Source organism: Rhamphochromis sp. 'chilingali', assembly GCF_963969265.1.
Source record: "Rhamphochromis sp. 'chilingali' genome assembly, chromosome: 2".
Taxonomy (NCBI): domain Eukaryota; kingdom Metazoa; phylum Chordata; class Actinopteri; order Cichliformes; family Cichlidae; genus Rhamphochromis; species Rhamphochromis sp. 'chilingali'.
The window spans coordinates 7466184-7480869 of record NC_137930.1 but is presented as its reverse complement, the minus strand read 5'-3'; the positions used below and the strand labels follow the sequence as shown (position 1 = coordinate 7480869).

At 42.8% G+C, this 14686-nt stretch overlaps 1 protein-coding gene across 1 annotated transcript in view; it reads left to right on the top strand.

Annotated features, from left to right (window-relative positions):
* Positions 1-14686, top strand: part of sez6l (seizure related 6 homolog (mouse)-like) — a 108232-nt gene that overhangs the window by 78705 nt on the left and 14841 nt on the right. The window contains exons 5-10 of the mRNA XM_080869478.1: positions 1435-1620; positions 1747-1918; positions 2262-2428; positions 2930-3124; positions 3765-3903; positions 9257-9453. Coding sequence (XP_080725604.1) covers positions 1435-1620; positions 1747-1918; positions 2262-2428; positions 2930-3124; positions 3765-3903; positions 9257-9453 — 1056 coding nt within the window. The remainder of the gene's footprint in view (positions 1-1434; positions 1621-1746; positions 1919-2261; positions 2429-2929; positions 3125-3764; positions 3904-9256; positions 9454-14686) is intronic.

Sequence of the window (14686 nt, the reverse complement as noted above, 5' to 3'; positions counted from 1 at the left end):
CGATAGTTTTTAGACTTACATCCATCACCTCGTGGAACTCTGGTGACATCTTTTTTGCTGCAAGGCTTTCACTGTGGAGAAAACAGTGGGTCCATTTAGCTTCTGGTGCACTATCAAAGATCTGCCTAATGATGCCTGCCAGTCATTGAAGCTGCACCATCAATGCACACCCCAACACATTTCTGCCAGTCCAGGTCGTTCTCAGTGAAATAGTTGTCAATGCAGTGGAAACATTCCTGAGCCATGGCTCGTGCTGGTAGCTCTCCACAAAACCGCATGTCTTCATGCAAACTGCTGTCCCAGCGATAACGAACAAAAATCTGCAGCAATGCACCATTCGTGACATCAGTGGACTCGTCTAGTTGCAAAGAGAAAAATGGACTACTTTTTATTCTTTCCAGAAGCTGATGCCGTATCTAAGTCTATGTCTGTGATACGGTGGCTCATAGTGTCGTTTGAGAGTAGGAGGGTCAGTAGCTTCTTTGCAGCAGCCTCTCTGATCATGTCATGGCACATATGTACAGCGGCAGGCAACTCCTCCGCTATAGTGAAAGAATTTTTACTCTGTGCCACAAGTCTGGATACGAGGTAGCTTTTAAAACACAATTAGAGTTACCAGTCAGTGACACAACACACCGTTTCTGCATTAGCAGCTCCTTTTAATATTTCTTGCGAGTGTGGGATGTTTGGTTTCGAGATGGCATTTTAATTTCAAAGGCTTCAGTGCTTCGTTGGATAGCATTAGTCCACACTCCACACATTGGGTCTGCCTCGTTTCCTCCATTCACAAACCCATACTTCAGGAAGTCAGAGTTATACTTGTACAAACATTTTGCCTTTTGGGAGGTGGGCTTGCCACTTTCATCTTCATTTTTGCATTTTAAGAGCTTCTCCATATCTTTTGCTAACTGCAAACGGGGTCTTCTTCTGCTTGCTTATTTAGGCTGATTAAACAACTCCCATCAAGCGATGGGAAGCTGTATTGTAACTGAGATTTTCATGGATAACAGTAGTCCCTGGTGTCTTCAATTAATAACTTATGATGTCCCACGGCCCGCAGGTACAAAACAAAATTTTTTTTGCTGCCCTCAAGCTGTGACTCGCTAACAAAGACTAACACTGAGCAGTGCTGATTTTCTAACACTGGAATATTTCTAACATTTTGAGTTATTTTCCAGCGTTACAAAATCAGCACTGCTCAGTGTTAGCCATTGTTAATCTTCAAAACTGACTAGGTTACTTTTAAACATATAACACTGTCAAAAGTGTTAATTTAACACTCAACAGTGTTGTATTTAACACTCAGAGGAGTGGACCCATATAGACACTCTAGTGTTAATTTAACACTGGAGATTTTGCTGTGTACTGGTCTAAACTAACCTAATGTTATTGTAATAGTACTCACTTACTTCACATTCCTCTATCCTTGTGTAGTCTTCAGGCTGAGTTGCTCCCTGCCAAAGAGACCTCATTTCGGAGATGTATCTGTACTGGACCTGCTCCCTGGAGGGAATGCGCGCTTTCACTGCCACATGGGTTACCACTTGCTTGGGGAACCAGTGCTTACCTGCCTTAATGCCTCCTTGCCAGTTTGGAGTGATAAGGAACCTGTGTGCAGGGGTGAGTGTGTATAGAACGGTTTCTTTACAGTTTTTCTTAAAATTCTGTAGCAAAAAGGATACTTCATTTCACTTTTTGTGAAAGATACTCCACTAACAAATTCAAATTGAGTGTTCTGCTCTTCAGCTCTTTGTGGGGGAACAGTGAAGAATGCTACAGTGGGACGAGTGCTCTCCCCATCTCCCCACCATGGCCCTAATGCCACCTTGGATCGCTCCTGCTCCTGGTCCCTTGAAGCACCCAAAGACCAGAGGCTGCATCTCCACCTGGAGAGACTGGCCTTGGGACCAACTGACAGGTAAAAGCAACCATATTGTATGGATGAATATCTGAATAGGCATATCAGGTACAGCTCCAAAGGCCCTAAGGGTCAGATGCAAAATGACTAAAACCAGAAAAGACCGCACAGAGTTGCAGAAAGATCTCAAACTAAACAATTACCGCTGGTAATTATCAGTAATTACCACAAAAGATACAAAGAGACACACAGGGAATTACTTTAAAGAGATGTACAACAATAAAAATGATCAGATACCTGTTCTTGATATCAGCAGTACTGGCACTGTATTCAATTGGTACTAAATTTTGTATTATCACACACCACTAATCCATTCATTAACACCATCTCTGTGTCGCCTTAGGTTGGTGTTGTGGAGTGGGCTGGACGCTGGCTCTGTGGTGCTGTTTGATTCAGGTCGGGGGGGTCAGATACCCTTTGAAGGAGTGATCAGCGAAGGTCCAGCTGTAAGAATCCAATTCATCACGGATCAGCCCAACCACAACACAGGATTCAATATCCGCTATGAAGGTGCAGAAGCCACTGTAGATCTAGTTGGGCACAAAAATTAAACATGAACTACATTCTTGGAGAGCAGTTCAAACAATTATATTTGTAATTAATGCATAATTATGTAAGCAAACAGAAGACCACTGGTAAAAAGACCAGTGTTTATTTTTGCAGATGGACTGTTAATCAGATTTTTAATAGATTGCCAGGAAGCAAGCAGGTTCTTAATCATTATATTAGCCAGCATGTTAGTTGTTTTTGGCAGTCTCAAATAGCCAGAGGATGGAAAAAATACCCTTCAAAATGTTTGTCAGTATCAATGAAGAGAAGAAAACAACCAAAGAATAATCTCTATACAATTTATTATAAATGTGTGGTTTAACAGATAATAAATGCAAAAACTATACATCATTTGACATTTAGTTATTGTAAATTGGAGGCGATGTGTTAGGAAAAATCACATTCAAAAAAGCATAAACATTTTGGTATTCATTTTACAGAGCTTTCTATTTTCTCTTTCAGCTTTTGAACGCGGCCACTGTTACGAGCCATATCTTCAGAATGGAAACTTCACCACCTCCGACCCTCTGTATGGAGTTGGAACAGTGGTTCAGTTTACTTGTGATCCAGGCCACTCCTTAGAGCAAGGTCCCCCTGTGATTGAATGCATCAGTGCCAGAGATCCATACTGGAATGACACTGAGCCTCTGTGCAAAGGTAAAAATGAAGGCAGAAAGTGAAGAGAGGAGGCTTCATGACAGATTAGGATAAGACCATAAATGTTCTATTTTTGAGGGTTCTGTCAAAATACCTTTCACGTCAGATTCAACAGAATTCCTTAACTACATAACCTTATTTCGACCTGTTTTATCCACCTATTCATGAGTAGGTGTAAAAATAATAAATTTGTTATTCGGATATTATTACAATAACTAGAGGTGGTATTTTTTATCCATTTGACTTGTAACCCAGGCTAACACACTTTGTTTTCTGCCACATATGATTTCAATTCTTGAATCAAAATCTGCTTTGACCACTTACTGCACTGAACCTAATTACAAAAGAAAACATTAAAATAATGAGCTTAGTCTCGGAGCAGATCATGAAAAACTTATAAAATGTAATCTTTAGATTTTAAGCAATTTTAATTGTGTGTGTGTGTGTGTGTGTGTGTGTGTGTGTGTGTGTGTGTGTGTGTGTGTGTGTGTGTGTGTGTGTGTGTCTTCATTCCTTGACGTGAATTATATATGACTAAAAAATACATAGACAGAAAAGACAGTTGTTTAGTAATTCTAGTTCTCAAAACAGGAACTCTCACATTTTCTTCTGCCATATGTCCTCCACCTATCCTCTGCAGCACAGTGTGGAGGTGATTTGTCGGGTCCAGGAGGGTTAATTTTGTCTCCAAACTGGCCAGAATGGTATGGAGAAGGAGAGGACTGCAGCTGGAGGATACATGTTGGCGAGGACAAGCGGGTGCTGCTTGATGTACAACTGTGAGGAAAAACACCAACACACATACATACACACTCATGCACATTACAACTTCTGCTCTCTTCGTCTTGATACATGCTCAATCATCCAGGTAAGTAAATCCCCAAAAGTTGATTCTGTTCATCTGGACGTAGCGTTTTGTGCATACAGTACATGTGCATAATGACTGAAACCAGCCCACTGAAGGAACAATGGGCTGGGAGGTCAGTTCCTTAATCTTAATAATGCAAATGTACTGTTTATAAGGATGGGGAAACCTGCAGTCAGCTGAGACTGAAGAAGTCACTTGGATGAGTGACGAAATGTTACTCCCACAAAACGCTACGTCCAGATGAACAGAATCAACTTTTGGAGTTCTGCTCTCTTCCAAAGTTTGACGCAACCAAACCCAACTTTTTTCTTTAACTTTTTTGGAAGCAGAGAGGGTGGAGGTTAGGTGTGTGCATGGGGACCTCCACGAACATCTGCTGCAAGTTAAATACAGGGGAAATTTTCTCCAGGCCCAGGAATGTTAGGAGCATCTGTACAACAGAGGGGACAAACTCAGGCATCTTTCACCAGGAGATAAAGTACTTGTATTGCTCCCTTCTTCTATATCAAAGTTAATTACTTCTTGTGGAGAAGAAAAATTGGTTCTCAAGTCAAGTCAAGTGGCTTTATTGTCATTTTAAACATGTGCAGTGGTACAGTACACAGTGAAACAAGACAGCGTTCCTCCAAGACCATGGTGCTACATATAACAGACAATCAATACAGGACTACTCTGTACAGTTCTGTGCCGACTACTGAAAGGTAAATGAGGTGTCACAGGATGATGCCTAACCAATGCCCCAGGTCGATGAGCTCCTCGACCATGAACAGTGGAGTGAGCACTAGGTTTAACCAAGGGCTTCTGGCAGATACCCTTGTCTGCAGAGTTCAAAGAAAAAAATGGCCTTCTCCACTCTGTACGGTTTTTACCACTTCTGTTTGGCTTGTTCCCAGCCACATTCCAGGGCAGGGCTCATGGCCAACACGAAGAAGTGTGTGGTTGGACAAAGGGAGGTACAGTATTTGAGGTTTTCTTTGGATGAAGGCAGGTGCATCCACAGATGGATGAAACAGCAGCTGTCGATTTCTGTCCCAAGACCATAAAAGGGGTGAGGGGGTCCTTGGGGCTGGCTGGTTACTACCTCCAGTTCATGCCAGGCTTGGCGGGCCTGACCAACCCTTGACTGATCTCACCTGAAAGGGTGCAGGTAAAGAAAGCTGTCTGTGGGGAACCCCTGCTCTACACTCCTAACTTCTCCCTACCTTTTATTCTGCAGACGGACACTTTGAACAGAGGGCCGGGGGCCATTTTGTCCCAGCAGGTAAAGGGGTGTCAACTGTCCAGCTGTATACATCAGTAGGAAATTGTCACAGTGGGAAGCCAGGTACGGTATGGTGAAGAGAGGTCACCTCTGCTGCTGAGCATAAATTTATCTGCGTCATCACCCCAGAAAAGGCAAGTTAACAGCACCTCAGATTAGAGCCCAGATAAATGCAACAGGGAGTTCCAGCAGCAGACAGATCTCTACATCAACTGTTCAGAGGAGACTGTGTAAAACAGCCTTTTTGGTCAAACAGCTGCTAAGAAACTACTACTAAGGAAAAGCAAAAAGCAGAAGAGATATATGTGCTCATAGAAACACAAAGAATGGACATTAGAAGAGTCTAATGAGTCCAGATTTGAGATCTTTGGTTCCACCCGTGATGTCTTTGTGCAGTGCAGAAAAGGTGAATGGATTGTCTCTATGTGCATGGTTCCCACTGTGAAGCATGGAGAAGGATTTATTCAAAATTGAAGGCACACTGAAACAGGATGTCTACCACAGCATCCTGCAGCAACATGCCATCCCATCTGGTTTGCATTTAGTTGGAACGTCATTTAATTTTAACAAGACAGTGACCCAAAATACACCTCCAGGCAGTGTAAGGGCTAACTGACCAAGAAGGACAGTGATTGCGTCAGATGGCCTGGCCTCCACAGTCACCTGACCTAAACCCAATCGAGATGGTTTAGGACGAGATGGACCACAGAGTGAAGGCAAAGGGGCCAGTAAGTGCTCAGCACTATTTCAAGACTGTTGACTTTTGAAAAATGGTGAGGTATTTCAGGTGAATACCTCATGCGGGCCATCGAGAGAATGCCAAGAGTGTACAAAGCAGCAATCAAAGCAAAGGGTGGCTATTTTGAAGAATCTAAAATATAAAACAGGTTTTGAATTATCCATCCATCTTCATCCGCTTTATCCGGGGCCTGGTCGCGGGGGCAGCAGCCTAAGCAGAGAAGCCCAGGCCTCCCTCTCCCCAGCCACCTCCTCCAGCTTATCCGGGGGAACACCAAGGCATTCCCAGGCCAGCCGAGAGATATAATCTCTCCAGCGTGTCCTGGGTCTGCCCCGGGGCCTCCTCCCGGTGGGACATGCCTGGAACACCAACCCCAGGAGGCGCCCAGGAGGCATCCTTGTCAGATGCCCGAACCACCTCAGCTGGCTCCTTTCGATGTGGAGGAGCAGCGGCTCTACTCTGAGCCCTTAGCCTATCTCTAAGGGAGAGGCCAGCCACCCTTCGGAGGAAGCTCATTTCTGCCGCTTGTATCCGCGATCTCGTTCTTTCGGTCACTACCCACAGCTCGTGGCCATAGGTGAGGGTAGGGACGTAGATCGACCGGTAAATTGAGAGCTTCGCTTTTACACTCAGCTCCCTCTTCACCACGACGGACCAGTGCAGCGTCCGCATCACTGCGGCCGCAGCACCAATCTGTCTGTCGATCTCCGGCTCCCTTCTCCCATCACTCACTAACAAAACCCCGAGGTACTTGAACTCCTCCACTTGGGGCAGGAACTCATCCCCGACCCGGAGTGGGCACTCCACCCTTTTCCGGCTGAGAACCATGGCCTCAGATTTGGAGGTGCTGATCCTCATTCCCGCTGCTTCACACTCGGCTGCGAACTGTTCCAGTGCGAGCTGGAGGCCCTCACCCGATGAAGCCAACAGAACCACATCATCTGCAAAAATCAGAGATGAGATTCTGAGGCCACCAAAGCGAAAGCCCTCCGCCACTTGGCTGCGCCTAGAAATTCTGTCCATAAAAATTATGAACAGAACCGGAGACAAAGGGCAGCCCTGGCGGAGCCCATCACCCACCGGGAACGAGTCCGACTTATTCCCGCAATGCGAACCAAGCTCTTGCAACGGTTGTATAGGGATCGAATGGCCCGTAGCAATGGGCCAGACACCCCATATTCCCGCAACACCTCCCACAGGACACCCCGAGGGACACGGTCGAATGCCTTCTCCAAGTCCACAAAACACATGTAGACTGGTTGGGCAAACTCCCATGCACCCTCAAGTATCCTGGAGAGGATAAAGAGCTGGTCCAGTGTTCCGCGACCAGGACGAAAACCGCATTGTTCCTCCTGTATCCGAGGTTCGGCTAGCGGACGAACTCTTTTTTCCAGCACCCTGGCATAGACTTCCCAGGGAGGCGGAATTATTTCACAGTTTTTTGTTCACTACAAAGTTTCATATGTTCATTAAAGTTTCAATGCCTTCAGTAAGAATCTACAATGTAACTAGTCATAAAAATAAAGAAAAAACATTTTAAATCCAAAATCCTGCTTCGTAGTATAGACCCTCTGCCACACCGAATTCTGTCAACTTCAGGGAAGCAGAAAGCAAGCTTTAAACTTTCTGACTTTCTATTTTCTGCAAAAATAGGTCAAATATGGACAGTGGTAAGAACAGCTAGTCTTTTCTGCCAAATCCAGCCCCATGACATCTACCCAGAAAAGTAATCTGTTAACAGTCTAACTGTGCAGCAACTGTTAACTAAGTAATTTAGTAACAGCAAGTTAACTTTAACAAACATTAAATGCTGTCAGCTTCACTGAGAAACAAATTTAAACACACTGATTACAAGTTTTTTTTTAACTGTTTCAAAAGAGAACATGATCCTCCAAAATGGTAATAATCCTGCTCTCTGATGCTGTTAAGCCAGTGGTTTAGATTTGAAGTGAGCTACTGGACATACTTGTACCCAAGTGGAAACTCTTCTTTTTGGCAGACCAATCACAGTTTAGTGTACTGCTTCCTCCTACTCGTGAATTAATGTAAATGTTTTCTTTGTTGTTACTTGATTGCTTTAAGTTAACTTCACTTAAAACAGAGAGTAAACTGTTATTTATACTGCCTATTCAACAAAGCATTTCTTTTTTTTTTCATGAAGTCAGCAAAGTGAACCAAAACAAATTCATTGTTTGTGTGCACAAGCTTGGCCAAATTAAGATTTTTCCTACGGCTAACAATAACTTGGGAAAAACAAGTAAAAAAGTATATATTGTACATGATTTTACAGTGTAAGGTGAAACTGTGTGCACATTGGAAGTGATTTGCAGCGATGTGTTAACCACAGGCCGCACAAAGTAGCATTCAGTGATTTCAAGCGACTACAGGCAAAATAACTGCTGGCAACATGAGGTGGGAGAGACCCAAGCTAACTTTTCTCAACTTCGAAGATTCCCTCTATGAGAGGGAAGAATAATGTTGATTGACATATGACCTGGTAGTAAATACACTAGTGAATCACCTAGGCAACTAAAGCCTGGATGCAAGTGAGCAGCCATCAACATCAAAGTGCTGTGCAGTGAGTGAACTGTTTCCAGGGTGGATGCAGCTTAAGATAATCAATGTTTAGTTTTCACTTCATGTTCTAACACACAGAAATGTGAGCGGTTTCAGTTTGGTCATGTAACTGTTGACAAAAAAACATCCACTCAAAAACCAGAAACTACTCCTTTTAATTTGTATATAAGTATTGATATTAACAATGAGTTGATACCTGCTCGAATAAAAGGAATATCTGTAACTCACCAACAGTCCAAAAGCACTATTGTGAAATTAATTTTAAAGTAAATAACTCAACTTAAGTAAGGCTTTACTATTGTTTTATTTAAATTAAGTTATTATACAATTTTCAATTATATAAAAAGGGAATGGACAAGTTTAATTAAACTCTCTGGCAGCTTTGTTCCAGCTACACTTGTTTTGGTATGCCATATAATATTTTCAGATATTTCAGTATTCAAAATCTTGCAAACTACATCTTTTCAAAGCCACTGTGGTGTGATCAATCAAACGTGTCTTGGGCAAAAACATTGCAGTCATGCTTACATACTCCTGTGAATGAATGCAGCATTTAGACTTTGATGTCATTTTGTCTCCCACACAGTCAGCTGTTTATACAAATGTGTTCTGAATCATTATAACTCATCTTGAACTGATATCATTAGCTGTACTGCAGTATTTCTTTCCCTTCCTCCTTGTCTTCAGACTCAACATCAGTGACAGTGACATGCTGACGATCACCGATGGAGATGAGGTCACAACTCGTATTCTGGGACGCTATGTTGGAGGCAGCAGCCCCTTCAAGCTTTCCTCAACGACCCCTGATCTGACTGTGACCTTCCATTCTGACCCGGCGGGGCTTGTCTTCGGCAAGGGGGAAGGCTTTATTATCAACTATATAGGTGACAATAACCGTTACAGGTCTATTTTTGCTTTAAGTGTTAAAAAAAGAGTATAAGCTGTGAAAAAGAATCTTAAAATCTACTTATCCATCCATCCATCCATTCTCTTCTGCATTTGGGTCTTCTATTTTAGTTAGAAGACCCAAATGCCATGTTGCAATACTATACTGCTATGGTAGCCAACGTTTCAAATGCAGATTTTGACAGGTTTGTGAGTGTACACTTTATCCAAATCTAGTGAGGGTTTACTCACCTTTGCCAGTGGGTGGCTGTAGCTCAGGCGGTAGAGCAGAATGTGTATGAATGTAGTTAGGAAGCACTCAGCTAAGAGAAAGTGTGTGATTTGTTGAATGTGGCATGATGTATAAAGCAGCGGTCCCCCGGGCCTCGGACCAGTACCGGGCCGCACGAGTTGAGGTTCAGGTGTAAAATGTATGGTTTTTATTGGTTTTCAGTGTTATTTTGTTATAGTTTGATCGTTAACTCTGTTTTCCTGGGTCTTTTCACGTGCGTTATGAATACATCTTCCTTTTTTCGGTACCGGTACGAGTTTTATTTTGTTGTATTTATCCGCAACACCTTAAAGGCCGGTCCGTGAAAATATTGTCGGGCATAAACCGGTCCGTGGCACAAAAAAGGTTGGGGACCGCTGGTATGAAGCACTTTGAGTAATCTGGGAGAGTTGAAAAACGCTATATACAGTAAGAATCAGTCCATTCACTGGCTGAACAGAGTTTGGTCATGTTCCTTTTGTACTACTATGCACATGTTATTATTACATGGTTTAATTAAGGTACACATTAGGCTGACATCTGGGGCCAGAGCTGAAACTGTTCTGGGCCAGCATTGTGTCTGCAACTGGCCCGTGGCTGCACACGACTTATACATGGCCCACATACCGGAAAGAATGACGGCCCTTTGATGGCCCAGACCAGGTTTGCCAGAGGTAATCCACACATGGGCCAGCAAAGGACCACCAGTGTGTCTGCAACTGGCCTTGTGCTGGCCAATGTGTGGGCCACCTTTGGCAAACCAGATCTGGGCCACCAAGGGGCCGTCATTCTTTCTGGTATGTGGGCCATGTGTAAGCACACTGTGTGGGCCAGATCTGGGCCATACCAATTTTGCTATGTGGGTTCAGTCTCAGCTGACTGCAGGTTTCTCCAACCTTTAAAACAGTACATTTGCACAATGACTTGAATTAGTACTTCCGGTGAACAATGGGCTGTGAGGTCAGTTCCTTCATTAATATGCAAATTGTTATGGCCACTGATCAACAACCAGTACTCAAATATCATTAATCAATGACAATGATCAATGGCCATGAATACCAGAGGACCAGGATCAGTAAGGGTTTTCGCTTAGGCTGTCATGGTCCTGGGTCTGGTGACCCAGAGTTCATGTGTATTTGAGTTTTTGTTAATATTCAATGTCATTCATGGTTTTTGTTCTCTTTATGGGTTTTGTGCTTATCTATAGTTTATAGTCTTTAGGGTTCTGTCTCGATGTCTTCCCTGTGTCTCCGTGTTTCATGTTCCCTCTCGTCTCTCCAGTTAGAATGTCCCCCTGTTTGTTTCTCTCCCCTGTATAGGAATTTCTTTTATTTATGTATTAATGACATTATTTTATTGTATAATGCCTTGGTGCCACTGGATTTTAGCATGTCTCACACTCATACAGTTAGACAGATGGTGGAGGTCTGGTAAGGAAGTTGGGGGATGCAGACAACTCCACAGGAAGAATCTTTTGTCTCTTTGAGGACTCTGGGAGGTAGCAAGGGAGCGTGAACCTTAAGGTGTGAAACAGCTGTGTACTGCCTTTTGTTCCTGAAGAAGATATTTAACTGAGAGCCATGCTAGGCTCAGGGTGAGACTCTGCTGACCGTCTGCCCCATGATCATGCAGGCTCTCCACCAAGCTTGGTTTTCTGTTCTTTGTTTGTGATTAAAGAATGTTAGCTACCGCTCACCACTTGTCTGCATGCTCTATTTAATGGAAAACTTCCACAACACCCCATTCTTGGAGTTAAGCTTGTGTGTCTTTGTCTGCTTTTTTGTCATGGTCCTGGGTCGTTGACCCAGCGTTTTGCGTTTTTTCTGATCTGTATTAGTTAGGGTTAACCTGAAGTTTGGTGTATTGTCAGTCCTACCTGTGTCTGTCCTTGGTGCTCTGTTCATGTCCCCGTGTTGTGTTGTACATCAGTCTGTTTCCTGTTTTATTTTGAAGGCTCGTGTTCTGGATTTCCTGTTCTGTTCTGAAGGTCTGTGTCTGTTGTTATTGTGTTCAGCTTGTCTCCTCCGGTCCCCAGGTGTATTAGGTTCAGCTGTTCTTCCCTCCTGTGTGTGATTACCTGATTACCTTGTGTGTGTGTATATTTAGTGGGTGTCGGTCTGTGTTCGTTGTCGGCTCGTCTGCGTTCATCCATGTATCACTGCATTCTTCCGTGTATCTCTGCGTTCTATGGTGTTCCTGTCTCTGCGTCTCTCTGCCCCGCACCCCTTTTGTATGGTCTCAGGTTTGTCATTTAGTTCTCCCAGTTTAGGTTTCTTCAGTTGTTTTGTCATGCCTCACTGCCTGTTTCTGCCATTGTCACTTTGTAAATAAACTTCACTCGTATCATCAGTCACTGCTGCATTTTGGGTCCTCCCTTTCCTCCACACCACACGGCTCACTCCGCCAGCCGTGACATTTTTCATATTTGTCGTGCTTCCAGTTTTATTTTGACGGTCCTTGTTCTGCGTAAAACGTATTCAGTTTTGCTTCCCCATTGTCTGTGTATTTAATCCTTCAGTCTACCTCTATTTGTTGTCGCATTTTCCACGTTAGTGGAATGTCCAGTCATTAGTGGCCAGTCAGGAGTGTCTTAGTTCTAGTTTATGTTTGTTTTTTTTCTTTAGTATTCATGTTTTTTGTTTTTTAGTTAATTTTTCCTAGCAAATAAAGCTGCTGCTTTGAGTTAAGTTTTCCATCTGAGAGTCCTGCGTTTGGGTCCTAACTTAGCCTGCCACACAGCTTACCACACAGTTCACCACATAGGTAGCAATTGTCCTTCTTCTCTGCTGGATTGCCTGGAGCTTTCTTTAGGCACCTTCTCAGCTTTGATTAATGCCCAGTTTGAATAACCACATTTACTCAGGGCCTTCTTAATATGATGTTCTTCTGCTTCCCTGGCCGCTGTATCTGTGGGGATCGTGTTCGCTCTCTGTTGTAGTGTCCTGATGACACCCAGTTTGTGTTCCACTGGATGATGAGAGTTAAACCTTAAATAGTGATTCATATGTGTTGTCGTTTTTCATATCCTCCCTGGTGAACTTGATGTGTTGGTCCACTCAGTTAATGTGATCAGTGAATTGTGGTATGTCCGGAGAGTTGATTCTTACCCATGTGTCATCCACATACCTGAGCCAATGACTTGGTGGTGTTCCACGGCAAGGATAACAGAGCCTTCTTTTCCACTTCTTCCATGTACAAGTTGGCCACAATGGGTAAAACTGGGAAACGCATGGCACACCTATGTTTTTGCCTGTAGTACTGACTCTTGGATGTGAAATATGGGGAATGAAAACAGTTTAAAGAGCAAACACCTTTGGTCAGTGCTGAGAGTTCAAGGTTCTTTATTTGCCATTTGTCCATAAAACCAGCAGTCAAGGCAGATTGGAATTCTTGTGCAGAGGTCTCTTAGTCATAGTGAGCATGTTAGAAAAATAAACAAGACAATACAATGCTAATATTAATTTTAAATTCTAAATTATACCCCCTTTACAAGAGGGGTGGAAGTATATTCCCAAGAGTCTAATTATATATATATATATATATATATATATATATATATATATATATACATATGTATATATGTATATATACACACACATGGAAGTTTGGAAGTATGGAAGTTTTGTTGTGTTGCTGAGATTGGGGTTCATCCTGCAATCTCTTACGAACTTTCATCTGCCTCCATAATGACATCTCTCACCTTCTCAACAAAATCCAAGGTGTTCTGGATGTGGTGTTCAGAGCTGCCTATCAATGGGTTGAGGATCAAAGCCAGAAACTTTGAGATATTATAGGTGACTGAGCTGATCATACAGACAATTGGTCTTAAATGTACACCCTGTTTATGTATCTTAGGTAAACCATACAGACTTGGTGTAGCTTCCCCTGGGTTTCATTTTAAGTATTTTTGTCACAGAGCTGTGTGAAATTGTCTCACGATAGTCTTTCTGGTTTAGCAAAACAACTACCCTTGTCTGCTGGAAGGATGATAATGTTTTTCTTTTTCTCTGTTTGGGTGAATTGCCTGTCAGACAAATTTTACACCCACTTGTCCTCATCCTCGGAGTGGCATTTCTTCTAGCTACTGAGGGCACTCTCCATGTTTTTGTTTGGTTTCTGACGCACAAAAAATAAGTCAAACTCAGTTTTTTTTCATGGTCTTAGACTTTTCATGCTGTGCTAGACGAGCCTTTTCAGTTAATTTAAACACCTTTCGAAGAATACTCTCTAGAAGCATTGTAAGACACTATCAGATCCGCTTCTCTTTAGATTTCACATCGATGGTAAAAATGTATTTGTCTCAGCTATTCATTGAGGATCTGGTTCTGTGCCTTCTGGAGAATTTTTGCTGCCCAGAGGCCCGATCAATGGTCATTGATCAATGATCTCTGATCACTGATCACTGGCTGTTGATCATTGTTCATGACAATTTGCATATTAATGAAGAAACTGACCTCACAGCCCATTATTCGCCAGCAGTGCTACTTTCAGTCATTGTGCAAATTTACTGTTTAAAAGGTCGGGGAAACCTGCAGTTAGCTGAGACGGAAGAAGTCACTTGGATGAGTGATGAAACGTTTCTCCCACTGAAAATGCTACGTCCAGATGAATGGAATCAACTTTTTTGGATTTCCTCACCTGGATGATCGAGGATACATCAAGATATCTCTATCAATCACCAACAATTTGCCGCTTGGAGATTATAAAGATATTGATAATTTTATTTGTCAGGGTTTGTTATTATGGCTCTGGGCAGAGAATAAACTAGGCATGAATGATAACAAACATGTATCCGATATTATATCTGTCAACAAGGTGCACTGAAGGGTATCAGTTGACGGAACAGCTGATATGGACTGGTTTTCTGATCTGCAGGGATTGAATTTGTAGAGTTTACACTGTGCATAATTTATTGTCTGTTATTCTTTTAAAAGTTTAAAGGTTGTGGCAGAAAACACTGG